Source organism: Trichoplusia ni, chromosome 23 (genome assembly GCF_003590095.1).
Source record: "Trichoplusia ni isolate ovarian cell line Hi5 chromosome 23, tn1, whole genome shotgun sequence".
NCBI lineage: Eukaryota > Metazoa > Arthropoda > Insecta > Lepidoptera > Noctuidae > Trichoplusia > Trichoplusia ni.
Window position 1 is genome coordinate 3,634,230 of NC_039500.1, and position 23,929 is coordinate 3,658,158.

The 23,929-nt window shown below is 37.8% G+C and overlaps 1 protein-coding gene across 4 annotated transcripts in view; it reads left to right on the forward strand.

Moving 5' to 3' along the window:
* Positions 1-23,929, forward strand: part of LOC113504720 (homeobox protein homothorax) — a 250,321-nt gene that overhangs the window by 145,700 nt on the left and 80,692 nt on the right. For all 4 annotated transcript variants that reach the window (XM_026887132.1, XM_026887134.1, XM_026887133.1 and 1 more), the window contains exon 10: positions 19,514-19,662. In XM_026887132.1, coding sequence (XP_026742933.1) covers positions 19,514-19,662 — 149 coding nt within the window. The remainder of the gene's footprint in view (positions 1-19,513; positions 19,663-23,929) is intronic.

Genomic DNA, 23,929 nt, shown 5'->3' on the forward strand with positions numbered 1-23,929 from the left:
TAAAAGCATCGTAAATGGGCAATATTAATAATGACTATCCATTTAGTTGATATCTCGTTGTGTAGCATTGAAATATGGTCGTGAGGCTGTGTAGTGACGAGTGCGGTGTCTCCTCGCGGCGACAATTAATCGTCGCGAACAGATTTGTAAGTTTATCTTAATTCTTTTGAGTGGAGTCGTGTGTCGCGGTGGTCCGGCAGCCCGGCGTCCGGCGGTGCGTGAGAATGCAATTTGTAAGTTAGAGTGAGCGACCTGCGACCCGCGATTATATGCTAATACATGAATAAACTTTCCTTTATGTAAACGACTCATGAGGTTTCCCTCAGTCGCGGTGTAGTGTCATGTTCGACGGCTGACGTCATCATATTTAACAATTCAATAGAAAGTCCGTAGCCGACCATACCGACAAACAAGGAAGTGTGAATGATTACCTATAGGTAGCCTTGATCTTAAAAGCGCAATTCAGTAAAACCGAGCACACCCACGTCTTCATTAAAAGCGATGGCTTATCGTTAAAATCGATCTCGTTACGAACAATGAAACTCGTCGAAACAAAAACTGGCCGAGCGATAAACGAATACGAGAAACGTAATCGGGGCGAACGTCGCGCCAAATAAAATAAAACCTCAATCAAAAATCTAAAGGCATTCGGTATCATAACCGGAGCGGTGCGTCGACCCGGCCGCCATATGAAAACACGGACCGTGTGGGTTACACGGCCGCGACGAAAAAAAACAAAACTATAATAATGTAACGCACTAAGTATCCGTCTTAAAAATACGCCTCGATCTCTGTTGCGCGCGTCGCGGCATTAACGCGTCGGTGGAGCCGGCGGCCAGCGGCGAGGGAAATACGACCCTCCGCCCGGCGCCCAGGGTCGAGAGTGGCGCGCGCGCGGGCGCCGGGTCCGCGCCGCGGAGGGCCGCAGGGTGGAGGGCGCGCGCGCGGGCGGCGGCGGTGATGGATGGCCCAATCAGGCGGCGTGGCGGTGCCGGCCGCGCTAATCGAGCAGTGTGCCCCGAGAGCCGGACGCACACAGGCGCGCCGGCCGCACACACGCCCGCGGCGCACGAGATGAGGCCCCGCCGATACCACCACCGATTACACGTAAAAGCGCATCGAGAACCTTTTCGGAGATAATACATAATACCCTCGCTCCGGTCGGAGCCACACACACCGACCACGTAGGTCCGGAGGAAAATCGATGAAAACCAGCCGAGACGACAAAACCGGGGGCGGTGTGCAAACAAAACGGGCCTTCATTCGATGAATAACGCCGTATTTACGTCTATATCCGGGCGGCGGATCGATAGCCACCAACTGTTGTAAACAACCGTACGAGAGCCGGAAAAAACGGCGAGTGCGCGCCACCCCCGCCCGTGGGGCTATTAGCGGCCACGTGACTAATTTCGGGAGCTGTCACGAGCAGAGCCCGAGCACGTGGGCGCGCGCCCTCGCAGCCTCCCGCCGGCCAGCCGGCCAGCGCCACGCCACGCCGCGAACACTTTCCACCACGATCACCTGCTACACACAAAAACACGGCAATAGATCACCGGCAACAATTAATTATGTCCCATCGCCTGAAAGAGAGGATCTTTATAAATCAACGGACATCGCATTTTATCCTTAAGAGACCTTTCTCCGACTAATCCCGACAGAATTGAAACGAATCTAATGAAACGGGGATACGTCGAGAAAAAAACAACTCCACATCAACTGCCCTACAATCATTTTAACTTTTTTCCGACGTTCGCTCTCGGGGCTTATGTATTTTTTTTATTATTTTTAATTCTGTCTCTGGACTCAAGTCTTTTTTTACTTTTTTGTTGCCTTTTCATAAATATTTTAAAATCGGATTCAGTCGGGGACAAGCGAGGCGAATGGATTAGGATTTAGATATTTTCGGGCCCGCGTAATTTATGCCCCTCTTTGTAGAGATATGAATAATGAGATATGTTGTAGGTCTGGTGCTATCGCTATATCGGTGAGTCGCGGCGCTGCCCGGGCCCGGCCTCCGCTGCACCTAATAGTTTCCGCTTTATATCTCCTATCTTGATTTAATTATGTTTGTTTTCCTTCAGCTCGGAACGATTGATGCGCACTCATTAGCTCGCATTGTTGTACGAATACAATAGAGTTTATTTTAGTCCAGTTTTTACAGTCCGCTGTGATTGGTAACCACTGTCCTCGGACTCGGCTCTCCAGATGTCCGAATAGTTCAAATAATTCTCAGGGCATTTCTCGATTTTTATTGTAATCCAATTTTAAAGCGATCCCATTTAAATTCCTATACAAATGATTCTGACCATAAAGTACCAAAAGCTATTCCAAATATGCGCCCCGTTTAAAAAGCCCTTAACGAAATTATTAAAGTAGGGAACAAAAAAGGGTCAAGCCGATGATTTACCGACGTCACTTCTGACAGCTCGTAGTTTTGTTTGACCAAAATTATAGTAATTTGATAAAAATACCCATCTACTTAAAATAAACGTTCCGTCAAAAAAGTGTATGATGGAAAACAGGCGTTTTATAATAGATACGATAACTATGCGAGGAATGTTGTTCATATTCAAGCATGATTGAGATGATTTTTTTAAGTCCAGTAGCGGGTCTGATGTCGAGCCCCGAGTTAGCCGATCTTTAATTCCGCCGAGAGGCGTACACAGATAATGCGATCGTTTTTATTGCGCCATTGTCGGAGTGACGGACGCCGCGACGCCGTATTTTGCTTATTATATGATTGTATATCGGCGATAAAGGCCAGTCCGCGACGTTCGCAACACGCGACTGACTCTCCTCGATAACTTTTTGTCGGTTAACAATATTTTTGCATCGAAATAAAGTCAACTTTTTATTCATAAGCGGCCGTTTCGAACGTTCAAAAATAATAATGAGTTGGATATAAAAATCGCGAATTTATACGAGGTCCCCAACCCTCGGCGGGGCGCGGGCGACTTTAATATGATTTCTTATAGCGAGAACTCCTTATTAAATAAACTTTGAAAACGAAAATTATGTCCACCGTACGCGGCCCGCCCGATCACAATAAAAACTCGGATTTGACAAGATTAAAATTGTAATTCAAGTTATTTCTGACGTGCATCTTATTGCTTTTTCGCTACGGTCATGTTTATTGTATTTTTTTAGTAAAAGTCGAAACGCGTAACTCCTTACGAGAGGTAATCCGTATAAAGAGTCTTGGGTAAATAAAAATAATATGAATATAATTTAAGGTTCATGACAAACAGGCAATCAAGAATAAGGCGTACGTGTGTGAAAGCAGATACTTAATAAGAATAAAGATTTTGTAATTGCTTACTATGCATATTTCTTCTGAGTAATTTGATATACGGTTTGAAAAATAAATAATAAAATATTGACACTGGCATAAAGCGCACTCCGCCGTCCATTGTGACACTTTGGATTAAAAAGAAAAAAGCGTCATGGCCGCCTTCGCGCTTTCCCGCCTCGCTGTCAATATCCATTCTGTCCACGGAGCTTGCGATCGGGATAAAATACTAAAGGGTTTTAAGTAAATAATTGTATAATGTGTGAATAATGTAATCTTCTCACGGGAAATCGATGTTCATGTGATACATGTTACTGTCATTTTTAAATATCAAGTATTTATAATTCTAATGTATTCAGTAGATAAATTTTCCATGAATATTAAAATGTGTATGATAGGTATCGGGATGGTGTCTTAGCGTGGTTATGTTCCCACAATTCGGGGGAGTGCCGGAGGCTGGCAACACAGCCGCCATTACTGGAGATTACGCTTAATGTAATGTGTCGGTGATTTGAAATAATCACGCAGATTACCTGAATGTGGTCGATGTGACTATTTAATCAATACATAACGTGGGACGAGTATTTACGAACGTACCGATTAGGTGCCTGTGTATGTGTGGACTTTATTAGCTTTTAGATAAAGCAACAACGACTGGAATCCATTGAACAAAGAATCTCATTCTGGAGAACTTCACATACAAGTTGACTTTAGAATTTCGAATTTTTCATCACTTTTTCTAATTTATTTTCAAAAAATCATATCAGATAGTTAAACATATCTTCCATACTACATATAAACGTAGTATTCGAAATATAGGTCTCATAAAGCCAATGAAAAATCATCGAAAACCAAACCATTTGTCATTCGTTAACCGAACAAATTTGCTAAGCGAGCGTTAATCTCGAGGCGACCGCAACCGCGGGACAGAACTAGTTAGGTGAAAAAAAATAGAAACAAAACTGACAGACAGACAGTAAACGATGTAACGAGGCATGTGCAGGCGGTTGGAGACCACATCTTGTTGTCTTTTGGATGTTATAGTTTGTCTGTCTAAAACTGTTTAGGAGGTAGGTTATGTTAAAACATCTTCTATCTTCTCTTCTATATATACCTATATATAAAAATGAATTGCTGTTTGTTAGTCTCGCTAAATCTCGAGAATGATTTAGTCTTGAAATAATCGTAGCAGTCCAGGGAAGGTAAACGGTGAGAAAATGATATAAAAGGCAAAAAAAATCCTCATGTAATGAAGTCCGTAAAGTTGTCATCAGTCAGTGATAAAATAATATTAGAGTGACGTAAAGATAGGTCGAAAGTAGATGTCTGTAGAAGAAATGGGAATTTGAACAGCTGTTGTAGCATAGTTCAACAAAAAAATAGATGTAAATATTTATATTTTGAAACTGGTAATTGAATTAGTTCTTAATATAAGCCGTTAAGAGTTTTTAGTTTAAAAGAGTTTATAAAAAAGTTTTAATTTTCACAATCTACAAGACACATAAAAATATAAAGATAGTGACAGAAGTCATTAAAAAAAGTCTTTATGTCGTTACCTAGATTGGATGTATTGATATTCACCTGTATAAGATAGCGCAGATCAACAGGTTGCTGAAAACCTTCCTAGTTGTTTCGAGGTTATAGGTGCTAGATAACAACAAATTTTGTTACTTACTCTACTACAAATTGCTTTAATTTGATGAATTCAAAATCTATATCTATACTAATCTATATATAAAGCTGAAGAGTTTGTTTGTTTGTTTGAACGCGCTAATCTTAGGAACTACTGGTTCAAATTGAAAATGTATTTTCTTGTTCAATAGACCATTCATTGAGGAAGGTTTTAGGCTATAAACCATCACGCTGCTACTAATAGGAGTGAAGATACAATGGAAAATGTGGAAGAAACAGGGCAAATATAAATCATAACTTATATCTCCTAACCACGAGGACGAAGTCGCGGGCAACAGCTAGTGTTTTATAAATAATATTTGAATTTGTCGACTTGATAGTAATCTATTCTTTGCCAAGCAATTTTACGTACGGAAATACAAAATAATTAACGTTGTATATCGATAAATCTTTCAATATGATTACTTACTCAAATTTCAAACAACCTGAGTGTATTGAAGTCTTTAGAAACACAAAAATAATTATCTAACATATCGATTCTATTCCAAATTACATAGCTGCAGGCATTTCTAACTACGGCCAAGCCTTGATAATTATTTCTCATCGATTTATCGACGCGTCCCGCTATTCGCCGATAGGTGGCGCTGTCGCAAAACTATTACCTCGCGAGGAAATTATTGCTTATTACTTGGCTACATTAAGTAATTTCAGAGACAGCTCGCTATCTCTTAACGCTTTATGATTGCTTAGTACATTTAGAACTAATGTTTTGTAATAGTATGTACCTATAGCTGTTTATCTAGACTACGATGAAAAAAGGCTAAATGAAATCTGGGTGCAGTTTTCTCTTTCACGTTTTACTTTTGGACTTCAAACTTCTAATTGAATTAACTGTTAGAAGATGTCGGTGTAAGATCGAATAGTTAAGTAAGCAACATCTCTGAAAAACTTCAGATAATGCTATCAAAGAAGTGAAATAGCTATGACATTATACAGACTCATGAGCTCAACATACTTGCAAAAATTCTCGTTGGCCTCATCTCGACCGCGGAAACAATCACGCGACGGTTCACCCGGAGAGCATAACAATATAGCGGTTATAATGCATTCCATATTCCGGGTTCGTAATTGAACATCGTATGCAAACGCGGCGCGCGCCCGCCATCTTCTCAATATGTATGCGCTCCTAGTACCTCCCAGCCAGGCAGGTGGACTCACCCTGTTTATGTTATTGTTTACATATTGTTACCGTTTATGCCGCCCTAGTACCTACGCTACGAGGAAACCAGCTAAATATACCGTTTAATATAATGATGACATCTGTTCGTTCCAAATAGGAAGAATTTCTAGGAACTTGAAATAAATTCTGCACCTTGAGAATAAGTACGAAAAAACACAAATATCTTGAACATAAATTGCTTCAGATTAATGTTGTTTATGAAGACATCGAAAGCCTTGGAATAAAACTTATTTATGAGCTGTTTGTATCGGCTCTCTGGATGATGCAACTAGCTTCAGAGAAATTCTGCAGACATTCCCACGAGAAACCACGTCGAAATTACAGATGACAACTAAACACCGAACATGGTAACTGATAGGCTTGCAGAATTAACTTTCTAACTAAAACTGAGTGTTAAAGTTTCCGCGAAGTCTTCAAACACGAAATAAATAACATTTAAGTGCGTCAAGATTATCAAGAAACGTGTGAACATTGTCAGTTTGTGAAGATTTCAAAGAAGTATGTAGATCATTAGAGGAGCGACATAAATCACTGAGATTCCGCATAAATTTACATTTTAAAGACGTCGCGACATGCCAGCGTTTAGCACTCAATAAAATTAGAACAAAAGATGTTCGATCGGCGACGGAGGCGCCATCTGAGCGGCAGCTTCATTAACTAAACGAATTAAATATTGAGTCGTGTCGTAAGGACCAGCACATACCTACCTATGTAGATACGACAATTTTTTTCACTCCGCATTAGTTCAAAACTTGTTGAAGAAACATTGATTTTATGTCCGTGTCTTATGGGCTATCTCCAACGATATTGTTTGTATTACACTTGAGTATCGATTGAGGAAGTCTAGCACTTCATTAAACGGCCAATTGATAGCTTATTATTATAATGATTCATCGTAACACTTCAGAAAATCTCGTTATTTATGACTCGACGGAGATCGGACGCTCACTATAAAAATTAAATTAGTTATTGACGCTCTCTAAATATTTTTATCGGTTTTGGACTGAGTCAAGCTGTATTTAGCCGTTGTTTTTCTACGAAATAGGAAGTGATTGATTTTTTTCAGTTGGAAAATCGGCTGATGTAATCAATAGACATTTCTTTGATTTTTCTTCCATTTTCCCAACCGGAACTAAAATACTACAATTCTTTATGTTATTTTTTATATAAGTAAAATAAAAATAAAAATAGCTCTTTTTTTGTACAAATGAACGATCTTAGCTATATAATACGATACAAAACCAGAGATTGCTTTCCAAGATATCATTAATTGGTAATATGATTTATAATCTAGCTATCGAGATAATTAAATGTCAACTTGTAAAGATAACTCTATGCTTATTATTAGAAAGACTAGAATAGGCTTGAAAAAAACTGCCCATTAAACCCATAAGTTGAGTTTAAGACGACTGCAATCACATAAAAATGGCCGCGGTATATCACGCGCGGTTATTGGCTGGCCGGCGATGGCGATGCTAAATAATAGAGCGGCTTAATTAGCTCGCTCAGTAAACATGCGACGGAGACGAGCGCAATTACTATTTGGTCAACATCATCGTCTTAACCACGAATATATTCGCTTATTTACGTCCCACAAGACGCGCGACCAAAAACGCACATCAATCGCGACATAAGCCGAGGATTATTTGCGAAAAGTGTTCGCGACGAGGTTATTTTGGACGCGCGTTAATGCGTATTGCGCGGCCGTTTATGACGCGCGTCTCGCTGTAATATTTGTGTTGGGCCTGATTTATTTGGTACGTGTGCGGGTAGGTGACACGTCGTAAAGCGACCTGTTTACTGCCGCCGGTGCGTCCCTCAATTAGATGCTGCACATAACAATTTGATCTCTGATGCGTACTGACACTTGTGCAGGCTGGCTGCCGCCGCCGCCGCCGTGTCGACGCCGGTGCATTTGTTTCGTCACTTCATTTGTTTATTTGCTATCGACGAGCAAAATGAGGTTGGATTGATTTGTCTTTACCGAGGAACTCAATTTAGGTCTGCTTTGACTGTGTTGATATCTTTGTAGTTCTACTTCTTACCCTAAGAATTTTTTCCACATATATGTGTATAAAAAATGGTGAAATCAGTACTACGATAGTCATTGTCTTCAATTGTGATCCAAATGCTTCATATTTAGGCCCAATTTTGGGACCTAAAAAAGTTATTTAAGTCCTAATGAATACATACATTTTTACCAAAGACAAACTCATAAAACCCAGAATTTAAACCACAATCACGAGTCTTATTATCAGGATGCATGGTTCCACTCATAAGTATGCAGAGAACATGAATGTTCTGCGATTTTCATCACGTTTGGATTCAACAATTAGCCGTTAGCGCTTAGCATTCCACGCTAGGAAGGCGGAACTAAGGCAGAAATCTAGGCTGAATGTGGTCTAGATCGCTTTAGGCTTTAATGGGAGTGAATAACCGTTTTAGGAACATTTTGGGCAGTTTTTACGATGGTACGGACTTGAATTTTAATGTGGGGTCAGTGCTATTATATGCCTTGGAAATGTTGTGATTTTGAATGAATGGCTAGAATGTCTATTGCTGTAAAAGATACATTTTTGTTTACCTTATAAGTTGTTATATGAGCAAATACCAAAAGAAGAACTGTCTAAAAAATCTTGTAGAACTTGTTACGTACAAAACATTAATTTTAATCACCACATTAGAGAAGAAAAATGTATTCATTAAAAATAACGACCGCGAAACATTTCCTCAAACACCGCGAAAGCTTTAAATTTGACGTTTTTAAAGATCACATTTGATTTGAGGTATTTTATTTTGCGTGCGATAGTATCGGTTGCGCGGGCGCAGCTCGTATCGAGTGATCGGGACCGGACGATGACACCGCAAGCTTTTTGATAAACTTTGTTTTTTTTTGGTATTAATTTACGTGTTTTGATACTGAGGGTTATAAAGTTAAGTCAAGGTCCAGTGGTTTCGTTTCAAGAATCCTGTTCGGACTTGAAACTTAAGACCTGATTGACGTCTCAACGAGCTTGGTTTCCGTTCATGCGAAATTTATTATCTGGGTAAGATACTGCCAAAAAATAAATTTATAATACTACCCTGTATATGCCTACTACTGGGTGAGTCTTCCATTGTGGAATGGTTTGAGCATTGATCACCAACTCTAGCTGACCATGGATTGGCGAATTCACATTCCAATAAATGTTGAAATTTGGAAACCAAGTTTCTTCGCGATGTCTCTCTTTACCGTTGTTTAAGATAAGATCAAATAAAACTAAAGGTGTTTGTTATAAGCAGGATACAATAAAAATATATGTTTCTCGTGAGCTTGTAGAAACCAGGAAGTAGCGTAAATTATAACGAGAGGTCACAGAACTTTGAGCCAAAAGTGTTCTTGATTTGTCTATAAAACTTAATGATGTTGTTAATTTGACAGACTATCTTTATAATAGGGATGATAACTGGAAATAAAAAAAAAATCTAATTAGTTCCTTAGATAATTGAAAAGTATTAGGCTCGTATTTCTTCCTTTTGCAGAAAAACTAAAATTGACAAAGACTAGCTTTAAAGTTTAGGAGAGGGGGCTTGTGACGTAGCGATATGTTAAAATCACAGGTTAACATTTATATTCAATAGTGACGTCACGCGTAAGTTTCATTCACTGCAATTTGATCAATTTATGTTTGCGGGAGAAATTAAAAAAAATATGTATCCATTAATAATTATTAGAAATCAAATAAAAAGATTTGTTAAATAGAATCAAAAATACCTTCTTATTAATCACGAAGGCGGCGGTGTAACGTTACCAGGTACCAGGAGAACATGCGGTGTTCATAAATACCTTGTATGAATGGCCTCACACAGCGCTCCTCGGATAAATGCTATCCTAGTACCTCGACCGGTCGTGCAGCGACTTTTCCCTTTTGTTGCGTTTAAAATAACAAGTTTTATGGTATACAAGTTTATGTTACGTCTATTAATATATACTAAAGTTATTAAATACGGAAAATTATTTAGGAAAGCTTTGGGTTTCGGTTCGCGTGTCGATGTCAATGTTGTCTGTCTGTCAGGTAAATGTCAGCTGTGTGGGTGAAGTGGTTGTGAGCTAAATAAAGTTACTTTTAATCAAATATGGTAATTAATGTTTTACGTCAACAACATCTAATAAACACCTCTTTTCATTTAAAAAAGACTAAAATAAGAAAACTTGTGGCAATAAATAAAAATGTGTCGCGGGGTGTATTACGAACTTTAAGTTAAAGGCACAAAGGCACACACAAACTTGTCCTACGCGGGGATCGAACCCGCGACACGTCGAGCACAGTAGGTTTGGCGATCTGACCTCAACCTCTCGTCAAAATTGAACAACTTGACTTAATAGAATACTAAAAAAAGCAAAAGAACAAGCAAGCATCTATCAAAATTCGCTTAACCTTACCCTAAATACATAAAACAGATAGGTACACAATAAAAGTACAATGAAAAGGAAATTCAAGTTAACCTCGCCAGCTCTGGAATCGCCAATCAACGGATACCTACTGAGAGCATTTAACCCCCCGCTGCCGCGTCAGTTTTTATTGTCAGTCGGTCCGTACGTAACAGATTTATGCCCCTTTGATTTGATTGGATATAGCCTTAGTTAATGTTCTGTGTAAATAAAATAAAGACGTTTTAAATGTAATAAAATTATGTGTTTAATTAGTACTGATCGTTAATAACGAGTTGGTTATAATTGTTGAGATTAGATTCCTATTTTGTGGTGCTGTTAGAATTGTAGTTTGATTTTGAGTGGAGAATGATTTGGTTACCGATTCCTGAATTGTTGTAACACCGGACTAGAATGAATAGTTTTTTAGACTTGATAAAAATAGCTCTATTTCTTACTTAGAAACGCATTTCAACAATTTTCTTCCCATTCAAATATTCCTCAATATCAGAAATAAAAATCGTCAGCCAAAAGACATCGTGGAACACGAGATTCCATGCATATTTCCTCTTAAGCATCTATCTGATGCAAATACATATCTGACGTTCCTGCTCAGTTTTCTGAGCCCAAGATATCCAGCGTTCCTGAGATGCAAACACGAGATAAATGCTGCCATTTGTTAGCTTTACGTTTTGTTAAAAAACCTCGTCAATTGCAGGTAGGTTGCAATTAGCCAGGAGTGAGGAATTTGTGATGTAGATAACCATCTTTTGGGAAATGCGTGGCTCTTGTAGTACATGTATCTTAGGCGTAACACCATTCTTTCAGTTGCACTGACTACGCTGGCTCGGCTCTTAAATGGTTTGCATAACGTCACTTGAAACATGTTGCTTTATCTCGAGATAATCATGTCATGTAAGTCAATTGATTTAAATCTGGTAAAGTGCTAGTCGGTTTGCGATATTGATGATTCCGTACAAAAAGGCTAAAGAAAATCTCCTTCCTTTTAATATTTGAACTGTCTAACACAGCCTGGTGACGTGGAGGTGGCGGTGGAGCCTAAAAGGGTTCCGTTTTGTACTTTTTTGCTAGGGATCCCTAAATAAAAATACCCTTGCTTTCTAAATACTAATAGCCAGTGGAATTTGTGATAAATACCATTAGAATATTTCTATAAACTCCATTATTCCTAACCTCATATCTTAATATTCAAATCAAATAATTCGAAACAGTGAAGGGGCCACATGTTTAAACTCAATATATTAGCATATTAATACGCAAATCACAGTCGCATAACGGCGCGTCAAATGCGATCAACCCTTATGCGTTTAACCCTGTTTAAGAATGCACTGATCTGACTTACAAGCCCTATGCATATTTTGTCGTCAAATGTTGCGACTTGTCAAGTGTCGCATGTAATTAAAAGTCATGCGACCGGAAAATTGGCATTTATGGGATTTTAATGACAAATTCATGATAGTTTTCTACTTGTATTTAAAAAAAAGGTTTTCATGCTGCCAACAAGAGTTAATTCTTAGTATTTCGATAAAAATCAATTCAAAACTTTTTATTAAAACATTGACAGGCAAAGGATTAAAATAATCAGCGAGGCAACATTTTCAAATCAAGACAACCGTCGGAAGTAACATAAACATGTCTCGAGAATCTCAAAAGCACAATCTTTAAGTAGAATTTTAAGACGTAACAGTACGGTCCGAGCCGAGGATAAGCAATAAAATACGACACCTATCTCGCCCGTATCAGCTTTAATGAAAACCGCCCGACTATCTGCGCTCAAAATCCGGCCCTCTCTTAGTTAATATATGCGATTTTTATCAGCACCCACCCGCACCAAAACGACTCTACACAGGGTTAAAAATATGCAAAAATCGCCGCCCCGGGGTGAATATTAAGCAATGTAATATTGTATAATATTCCGCAATTAAAATTCAAATTGAAATCAATGCGCGAATGAACGGCCGTTACGTCGGCTGAGGCCAGGCTGGGGCCAGGGGCCCGGGGGCTCGGGGGCCACGGGGACCAGGCCTCACCAGCCAGTGTTTACTGTATTAATCCTTTAATACACGCGGTTATAACTTAGGGTAACACCAACACCGTTACCTAAACTCGTCAGGCGCGCACATAAATTTGTTTATAACTTTTTATTAAGTTATTTGAATGTTTAATCAAGCTTATCTAAATAAGATGTGACAGTAAAGTTTGGTCGGAACGTCATACAAGTTGTTATGACAAGTCATTAACTGTAACAACTTGTAACCCACAACGCTACTGGGGCCCGCAGCTAGACACGGCCGTGCTCGTAAACGCTAGACTCGAATTGTAAATTTTAACATTTAGTGTGTACAAAATATTCGTGAATCGTCTCCCGAGTTACGGCACACTTAATGGTCCATAAAGGCACCCCATAACTTGGCTATCAGGAGGATAATTCCAAGTGTTATTCCCTCTTAATTGGCCGTTCCGGGCGGAATCGTCAATTTGAGATATTAAACTAATTTTCAATGCTGCGTAATCGCGGAGACGTGATCCGCGCCATTGTAAGGGTTAAGTTTGCGTCGTAAAAACATTTTTGTGTCCGATATCGTTATGAGCGTTTACGCATAATATTTTGACGTTGTTTTTTTTACGATTATTGTCATTCTTGTAAATGTAAAAAATTATATTCGATCGCCGTTAACTTAAGTCGCGACGATGTTAAAATAACATTTGTTTTTAATAATCCGTTAAATATATTTTGATAATCGTTTGCACTTCACCACTTAAGTTTTAGTGAGAGAAAGTATCGCTTATGAGTGTTGTTTTAACACTTATTGCTTCAAATTTGTCCTTTAAAATAAAACGTTATATTCATAGTCATCGTTTCCAAAAATATTACGTTTTTATCGTGAAATTTTGTAAACAGTAATTTCATTGGTATCGACTAAATGGTCGCTCCCGACTTCCATTGCTAAATGACCCTAAGTGTTATTGAGATTTTATGTAAGAAAATACTTAAAATTTTAACAACTCAATATCGATATACATTATAATTATTATTAACTTTTAAAATGGCGAATATTAACACACGCTTTCTCCTGTAACGAACAAATTGTACAGTTACCTCAAATAATTACTTTTTAAAAATACTTTCATAAAATTTAAACCTTAAACAGTCGGCAGTTTAAATGTTGTAAAATTAACAAGAATATTATAAAATAATGGACGTGAAACAAACCGATATATCACGTGACTGTTGGAATAACGATGCTGATTAAAACGGCACAATAAGACAGCGTAGTCATCAAACGCTGAGCTGGCGTAGTCAGCGGCGTAGTGCGGTACGCTACGTTCCGTTCACTGTAATTAAGCGTGCGCGGCGTTTTCCACGCGCTTTTGAGGGTTGGACGGAAAACGTATTTAAGGATGTCAACTTGTTGTTTTTATTATATATTCACTACATGTTATTTTATGCTATTCTTTGTCTAATATTACTTATTCTGTTAATTTGATTTAAACTTCTTATTATCAAAAAAGAAAGCTTTTCCTAGCTCATAAAAATATGGCGCGTTTTATAAGTAAACTGAACATTAAAATTATATATAATTAAAACAAATATGTGTTTATTATTTGATCATTTTATTGCGGATGTGAACGTAAGATCGTTACTTTTAAAAGGTACTTTGAAGAGACATAACTAAAGTTAAATAACCAATGATATTTAGTTACTAATTAACTAAAAAGTTTTTGAAAGAAATATAAAAGTATTCCTACAGTAACTATCATAACGATAAAAATACTTTGGGTATTCGTTGTTACCGAATGAAGTTTATCGTAGAGGTCACATAGGCAGCCTTTACATGTGGATAAAAGCAATCAGCTGAATCTAGTGGAGAACAGGCAGACGAATTCAAAGTGGGCATTAAAAAGCTAAGCCAAAAAAAACAAGAAACACTCACTTTGGAACCGTGCAACTAGAGTCAGTAATGTAACGTTTTAAAAGTGCCTGAGATACGGCCTATTTGAAATAAAAACTTTTTGATTTTGATTTTGACCGGAACATCTCAATTTGAACATTTTTTTAAATCGGTCAAAAATGTAATGCTGACAGAAATCCAAAAAATAAAAACTCTTTTTTATTGTTTCAATATGTTAAAAGTTTATAGTCCAATATGACATTAGTAAATAAACAGTTCCTTAAACTCTCTCATTAAGTTTTCCCTTTCCAATCGTTAATCCAAGGGATACCGTTCACACAATCAACGCATTAGCTACGTCACACAAAGTCTCCAATCAATCTTATTAAAATAAATTTCATTCCAAATATTGCATTCCCACACCAATGTTAATGCAACGATAACTTAAACACAAATTATTCAAAAACCATTCTTATGTGTGAAGTAATAAGGGTTTTGTGAATTGCATTGATGTATGGTGGCAATTTTAATTAGCCCTTAGGCAGTCGTCCCCTCCCCGCCCCCGTATGGCTCAGATAAGGGTGTTTGCAAATAGGAGGGACTGCAAAGAAGCCAATCCATCAAATCGCTGAACGTATTACGACACCGCGGTTGTCGCCCTCTAGTGATTGGGTGTGTGTCGATATGTTGATATCGATAAATTCTCGAAATTATTTCAATTTCAATAATTTTTTCGCTTATGTTTGTTAACACCAAAAAGGCGAGAGATAAAAGTTATGGGCGATGTATATGGATAATCTTAAAGCGGAATTAAATAAATAGTGCAGTTGAATTTGTTGTAATCGGAGACTAATCCAATTTCTTTAATTACTTAAAGAAAGGCATAAAAAGACAAACGCTAGAATTCTCAATAAATACTACTAATGTTACAAAGCATAGCTCTTAAAACATAAAAAAAATTCAAGAGTATAACGTATTTCATCGATATCGATAACTCTCACTTACCATCACTAAGCAGCGCGTGCTTCCATTTGATTGGCGCAACCCGATAGGCTCTGCACTCATTTGCGCCCTGCACTAATGTCGGGAACGCGATAAATCTCCGAAGAGTGTCACCGACAGAAATAGACCTCTCATTGTGCAAATATAACGATCGATTATACAGATTTTTTGAGACTTGCTGCTAATTTTCTTGTACAATAATGAACAGAGTAAAAAAATGTTGAGAAAGGTAATTAACTTTATAACCATACTATAAAACGTTATTGTTTTTAACTGATTAATTCATAAATCAATAATAAATAAGTGGGCAAAAAAACAAAACATTTGGAAGTCAATACTCCAAAAAAAAAAACGTATCTCAAAATATATCTAAGTAGATACATTTAGACATACATTAACGAATAATACCACTAAGAACAAAACAACAAGAAATTTAAAAGCCATGAATAAACATTTAACATCACACAATAACATAAAAAGTGTTATCAACTTTCAAAAAATTAATGTCAAATACTTTATGGTGATCTTGAATTAAAAAGTGAAAAAAACATCCCACAAACTGCCCACGCCAACTCGGGGCATTTGAGGAAACCCGTTATTCTTGTAGGCGAAACACTTCTCACTATTTATTCAAAGATTGCTATCAATTTCTCTGTTAAAAATAACTGTTATAGCAAACTGCGTTTAATCATTTGTCGATATCATTGGCGGGTTGCGTTACATCTCTAGTTTGGAATTTTCTTATAAATTGGTTACGATTTTTAGCGTTATCCGGTATAGAAAATATATAATTATTTTAAAAATGTTTAAAAATATGATAGTGATGTTTAATTTGTTAAAGTTAAATTAATTTAGTTGCATTACCTACTGACAAAATAATTCATACCCACATTTAGTAAAAAAGTCATAATCATTCGCCACATTCGTCATAATCCAGTAAAATAAAAACACAAACGGAACAATTCAAAAATAAGCTGCAAAAATATTTTTGGCACAAAGCAGGCAAACCGCAGGTCGGCGCGTGCCCCAGCCAGAGGGTCGCGGATTCGGTGTCGGGTTGCGGCAATCGGCTTACAAACGCCATGGGAGCAAACACCACACCATGCCGGATTACTGCTAATGAGCAGTTTCACTTGTAACGCATATATGACGCCATGGAGCTATGGTGCCCTGGTACCATGGGACGAGATGAAAACTTTTACCCACTTTAAGAAATTGCATTTTTAGGTATTTTCCAAAAGTTGAAAAGGCAGGTTATAAGATTATTTTTAAAATACGTAAAAAGGCAAAAATGAAGTCCTTAGTTATTGGAAAATAACATAAAAAAAAAAACAAATAACTGTACCTACATCAAAAAATGCATTTCTTTATTAGTACAAACGATGTGTAAATTAAACATAAATAAAAAAACTGTTAAAAACCTGCACATAAAAATAATGGTAGCTAATGATGATCGTCCAATAAAACTTCACCGTAAATCATAAAGAAATGGATCCCATCAAAGAAGTACTCTTGACATCAAAAAAAACTTGAAATTGATCAAGCGATAAAATTACCTTAAGAATTCACTTTTATGAAGTACTAAAATACTATCAATATGTCCGTCAACACATAAAAATTAGGCCGCGCCATAACATAGTCTATGGAAGTAAAAATCCCATAAAACGAATCCATAACCAATACTGGACAATAAAACTTAGTATAATAAGAAATCCATCGTTTATATTTTTTACGGTTTCCCTCAAAATTAGTTGAAATATACGAGCGTGTTATTTTATGATCCTATTTTAAATACTAGGGCTACATAAACTAGTGAAGCCGTTTTATTTTATGAATTTATTCGTTTTAACGTCTCTTTTCTGATGAGCTCTTTGATCGGTTTTTGAAGTACGGTTTATTCGATTAATGTTGTTTAGTGTTTATACTTAAATTAGTGTTTTTTTTTATATGGCAACTGTTTGAGTGTTGGTGATCATGTCTTTAGATTTGCAAGTGTCATAGATGTAATATAATTTATGTTTGGTAAAAAGGCATTATAACATTCACTTTTTTTTTAAAACACAATCTAAGTTATTTTTACGCCATATAAAATTAATATCAATATAGTAAATTACTGTGCATTAAAGAAAAAAACAAAAAAAACCATTCAAGAAATAAAATTAAAAATAATAATAGTGATGTACAATGCACTTTTAACTCGATAAAATTAACTAAATAAGTACTCTTGACTTTTCGCACGCATATCTGTTTGTGTTTGCGCTCGTCCATTTGGGGGTGTATTAGAAACATTAGGGTTGTACGTGAGTGTGCGTCGCGCTAAGATGAATTAGGGGATTACAACACTGCATCATGCAACTGCACTCAGATTTTATTCACCAAAATATATACAGGGTGTGCTCTTAAGGAAAATAAATACTTAAGCTATTAAAAGCAGTTAAAAACTTTGTCTTTCTGGCCTAGTATTGTATATTGGACAGTATACGATTTTATATTCATCAGACGAAAATAAATTACTAACATCAAAAAAAGTTCTCCCAATAAAACAACACATATAGGACAAACTTTTAAAACGTAATTTTAACAAAATAAATCTCGGTACACGTATAAAACAATTACACAGACAATAATCCCGTTGTTTTTGTCAAACTGGGAACGTTTTATTGTGTCTTCTACACCCTATACCGCGATGGGGTGGCCACGCAACATCGAGGGGCGACGGGTAATGGCCTAAGAGTAATTTTATTACTTTGCCCCTATTACCATCACAATGTGCATGCCACCGGTCGAATGAGATACGCGCACTCGATACAGTTTCCCGTCGCGTTGCGTTTCCACAACCATTTTTATCGATAAAGTCGACGCGCAACGCGCACACCACTATGCACGAACGACATGGAGCTGTTACACGCTTGAAAAATAGTTTCACATCGACGAAAAGGTCAAAAGAAAAGAAAGCGATCGCTTGTAGCAAATTCAGTTTTTTATTATTAACGGCGAACAGAAACAAGCACGGAAATAAGACGCTCACCCCGCTACCTACTGATTCGATTTGTTCCAGCTACGATGAATATTTGATACGGCTCAGTGCACGCTAATTTGTTTATCCTGTTCCCTGTTTCTGCTCTCCTGGTACCTGTAGTACAGAATCCAAAATTATCCCAATACATTATTCAAAGGAAAAAAACATCACGCCTGGTATTTTACAAATAGAAGGAACCTCTAAATATCTGATGGTTGTTCAAAAACTTTTGCAGACAGCCAGGACTCGACACTCTACAGAAAAAGCAACAACGAATGACAAAGTTATTTGTGTTTTGTAAGAGCAAGAAATGTAAATAAATATGACTTCAAAACATCTTATTTAAAGCATCTAGAACATTCGCTATCATCATCAATGATCATGACATAAAATGCATATAAGAAACGCAGTAAGAATTAATTAAGCGTAGGTACCAGGGAGATAGGAATCGGCGGTATGTCAGGTGATTAAATAAATACAACTTGGCGTTTCTAATTAATATGCCAGGCGCAGTTTGATAAGACGCTCTCGTGTACAAACGGGACATCTCTTGCGCTTGCTAACTGCCTGGTACCCGATTAACACGTTGTTATAATTATGTGAAATTTGTCTTGTTTGTGCGTACATGTTCAAAATAATTATGTGATATAGTCGTACTGTTATATTTGAAAACAAAAGAGGCAAAAGTTATGTTTAACAAGAGAAAATACATATAATAGAAAAATAATTTTCTTGCAAAAATATTAAATTGTATCGAGCTAGGTTGCCGCTTATAAACGATTGTGACCGTTAACATTTAAACGACCAAATAGAGTATGCTAACACGGTTGAAGCAGACATTTATTTAATTTCCATGTTACCGATAGAAATTAAACTCTTCAAAATTTGGAAATTAGTTAAATTACCCATTTTGAAACCAGCTCTTACAACATTTATATATTAGTTTCATATACTTATTGATCCGATGATTCTATAGCAGTTTCTAAAAGCACGTTTTTGTTTACAGGGGACGCCAGCAACGCGAGTATTGGTTCTGGCGAGGGTACGGGAGAGGAAGACGATGACACCAACGGCAAGAAGAACCAGAAGAAGCGGGGCATCTTCCCGAAGGTCGCCACCAACATACTCCGGGCGTGGCTGTTTCAGCACTTAACGGTCAGTAGAACAACTAATAGTTCTTAATAGTAATGACCCTGATAACAAATATATGGAAGGTGAATAGAGAGGTTTTGGCCCTACAGATAACTGTGATACACAAATACCGAAGTATTTTATTATTGTGATAAAACGAGATACAACTGTCAAACCATGTGTAGAAGTAGCTAATTAAAAAAAAAATGAATGAATGTTCGAGTGAGATGAGATTGACCAAGTGGTATCGTAATTCAAGATTGGAATTAAGTAATCGTGTGTTCAAGAGTGTGAAAATTATCGGTACTGTAATGGTTGTAATTAGAAGCCTAGTTAAGTATTGTGCTCAAATTTCTCACAGCTAAATAAACAACTATTTTCAAGCAAAAGTTAGCTCTTAAACAAAGAATAAAGAAGAATTACATTAAATTAAAGTTCGGAAGAGACGGAACTTGATTCTCGAACTCAAAAAAGCAACTGAAACTTAGTTAACAGCTCCGGGCTAACTGTAACTAACGAAATCTTTGTAGCCCAATGAAAATTTTATTGGTGGCGGGAATTTTTAATTGAAAAGCGTGCGCGGCCGACCGCCGTGCCCGCGTCACGCTCACTGCGCCATTGTGATCCGTTTTTAAAAGTTACCAAACAATGCCTATGTATGTGTTTTATGGCATTTTCCCGCGTAAATCGCAATTTCCCGCGCCCGGAATTATGTTTTTTTTCTGTTTTTCTTTTTTTTCGTGTATTGCGTTTGAGTTGTATGGCCAGCAATGTTGGATGTAATGTTTTGGAGGTAAATAGCTCTATTACTGGTATTCAAGTAGAGGAACTCTTTAATAGAATTTAAAATTATCTTTTCTCCAGAAGTTAATTGAATAATCTATCTATGATCAACAAAACTATAGGGTTGTAGAGTTACAGGCCCGTGTGTAGCGTGTAATGTATTTTTGTGACACTTCAAATTGCTTTTGTTTGGAGCAATAGATCCGAGCAACCCTCGACAATTGATTGATGAAATTTAAACAAAAAGTAAACATTAGCATAAGACAGCTAGGATATCAGGGAGGCGAGACAATCGTAAGTGCACGACTCAGTGTTGCGTAGTAATTTCTAGAATGGATACCGGAGCGGGGCGGGGGTTGGCGCAGGCGGGGGGGGGGGGAGGAGAGAGGGTGCAATTTCATTACCGGTCCGGATCCGCGGCCATAAATCACCAGGGCCGAAGAAGGCGCTCGGTACGCTCAGCGCTGTTCAGGTGACGCTCGCAAAGTCGCCTGAGCCCCGGCATTTCTGTTTCATTCGAAGCGAGCCGACTCCAATCCCACTTTCTTTATGACTATGAATTCCGCGAATTTTCCGTACGCTCCCGTTGAGTTACAAGAGCGAGTTTTAATTACAATCTTCGGCGAGCTTTTACAATTAGCCTCCTCCATAAAATATCGCGATTCAGCTATTTTTAAAAAGGAAATCCTTTTCAAATATTGAAAAATTCTCGTCGTTCCTCCGGCTAGCTGGAACTTTAAAAAGTATACGTCGGCAATCGAATTAGGGAGCTTTTAGCGCGTTACGTTTGGCGCGTTTTTGCGCATCGCTTGTCCGCGCCCATTACCGCTCTCCAAATTACTTATAATTGCTTCGCTTAGCGCTAAGTGCTTTCATTATGGGCTCCCTGTAAAACAGTTCCGGTGTAGGTCGGGACGCGTCAACACTAACTCGATGCGCCCGATAGCATTTTAAAGTTCACGAATTTCTATTCGCGGTTGACGGAGCGATGAAACGCGCCCGCACATAGACAATACTTGAAATCGGCGTAAAAAGAGCGGTCGACCCATATATCGGGCGTGAAACTGCATAGCTGTCAGTTTGACGTTTGTAATATTCATTCGATTACGCGCTGCGGGAAATGGAACGCCGCGCGGTGACAGCGCGCCACCTGCGCGCCGCGAGCTGATTGGTCGGCGGCCGCGCGCCAGAACAAATGAATGGTTGTCCCACGTTCGAATCCTTGACCACAAAGGTCGAGTGTTCGAATATGGAACGATTGATATGCGATTACACAGTTACACTGGCTCGATGGAATCGAATGAAGCGTTTGAATTAATTCGGTAGCGAGCGCTCGACGACCAAAAAGGGAAGTGAAATGATCTGGTGGCTAACGCGGAGTCGTGAGTATTGTATGCGAATTTAAATTCAGTGCGGTGCATGCGATATTGGTAACAATCCGAATGTCCGTGACTGGGAGCGTTTTGAATTTTAAAATTGCCCGCGGTACGTGTAATAACGGTCGCGTTTGAATATCATAGATTCCGTCCGGATAACGTTTGTACGTTGCGAGAGATGGCTGAATAAGTAAAAAACGCTACTGTTCCGGCGGACTTGTATTTCCGTAGCGATAACAACAATAAATCCTAACTAATGAGCACACACCTCGGGAACTACAAGCTCAACACGAACATCGAGGTTAAAATCAAATCGGTAATCTGAACGCAAACTTTCGGCTTACATCATCCGCTAATCGTGAAATCCTCGCAGACGCTCCAAATCTCACATAATGCCTCACCTGGAACGCTTCCCCACGAAAATTCCCGAAAGAAAATAATATTGAATAACGCCAGTCTTAGTACAAATCCTACGCAGCTGCCTTAAGCCCTTTCGGGGGGCTAAAAATAATTATAAGTCTGTAATAATCCCGCTACAGGGCGCCCGCCGCGCGACAAGACTCCATATTGTTTTTGGGTGCTCTCGGTTGCTTGTACTTATGATCTCCTGGTAATTTATTACGTTCCGTACCGGGTAATGAGATGACATTGTTGTTTTGATTGTTCTACTTGTTTTATTTGGGATCTGAATTTAATTAGCGTAGACTAATAAGTGCCGAGATGTTTTTTCTAATAAAATGTTCACAAGGCACCAAATTTATGCAATAGTTACGAATAGGTAAGTTAAAAACGTTGAGGTACCAGTTAAATATAGCATGAGTGATGTAACATCAGTTACAGTTATTTTAACAATCTGCACGAGTGGTTTCTGTGCGTCGTGCCGGCGCGAACTCGGCTCGGGATGCAATTGCAAACTATTCAAACTCAACTCTTGATGGTTAACCCACAAACTTACATAGAATTTCCCAGACACGGAGATAATTTAAATTAAACAAGGAATGAATAAACTATAACTACAGATTGTAATCTTATAAACTAGTGCTCGCGAAGAACTGTTATTTATATTTTGTTTTGTCCTATTTAACTTTGTTAGATTTTGCTCGGTTTAAACTTTTCTTAAATGCTTGTACACTTTTTTTTACAAACTATTTTTGCATGCAACATTGTATTGCATCTTTATAAACTTTTTTTCTTTGGACACAATATAATAATTTCTTCTTAGTCTAGACAGTATCCCGTATACCTACGGAGATAAATAAATTGGTCCTAGGTGCCATTTATTATGGTGGAAAATTGATCAGCAACTTAATAGCAATTATAATAATGTACTAGGAGGACATGAAACGCAGGACATATCCATAGGCGCGCGGTGTTGTGTTACCGAAGTCTCAGGTTGCCTTTGCGAACCACCGCTGTGGAATGAACCTAGATAAGCCCATGAGATAAATACTTGCATGATACGGCCTACCTACGTGGTGCTCTTATAGAATATTGCCAATTAAATGGTTTAGGAAAGTTTTGAAAGAAGTTCTTGTGTAGAAAAAGTTGTTTATGTGAAATAATGGAACTTGAGTTAAATTTGCATTGTTGCAAATTTTATAAATTTCTCATTTTCCCTTTATGGCATATTGTTCTGAATATTTGGATAGCGGGAGAGAAAAAAAAATATTTTTTTTCCTGTAAAAAAAATTGTCAATGCAAAAGTTGTTTTTTGACACAAATACTTTCCACTTTTCCTCAATATCAAAAAGACAAACTTTTGTCCCGAAGCTGACAAACACTCGACAAACGACTGTTCCTACCTCCGAAGGCGGTATACAACCTCCATTTACTTATTTCCATGGTTACAATACCGATATTTCACCACCAATGGTGTCCACGGAAATATTACGGAATTTTCCTCTTTTTTTGCCCAACCCCTACTTATTTAGGAGTAAGGGTGAGTCGTAAGTTTTACTTTTGGACTGCGAGGGCAAATTGCAAGCGAATCCAGCCAATGAGAATTTATTAATATTGAAGAAACAGACGCGGGTGGACACCAAATTAACTTATAAAAATGTTTATTTGTTCACTCTAGTTTGTTTGAGATGGACTTTTAGATAGGTATTTATATTTGTAGATGTATTGTTTCT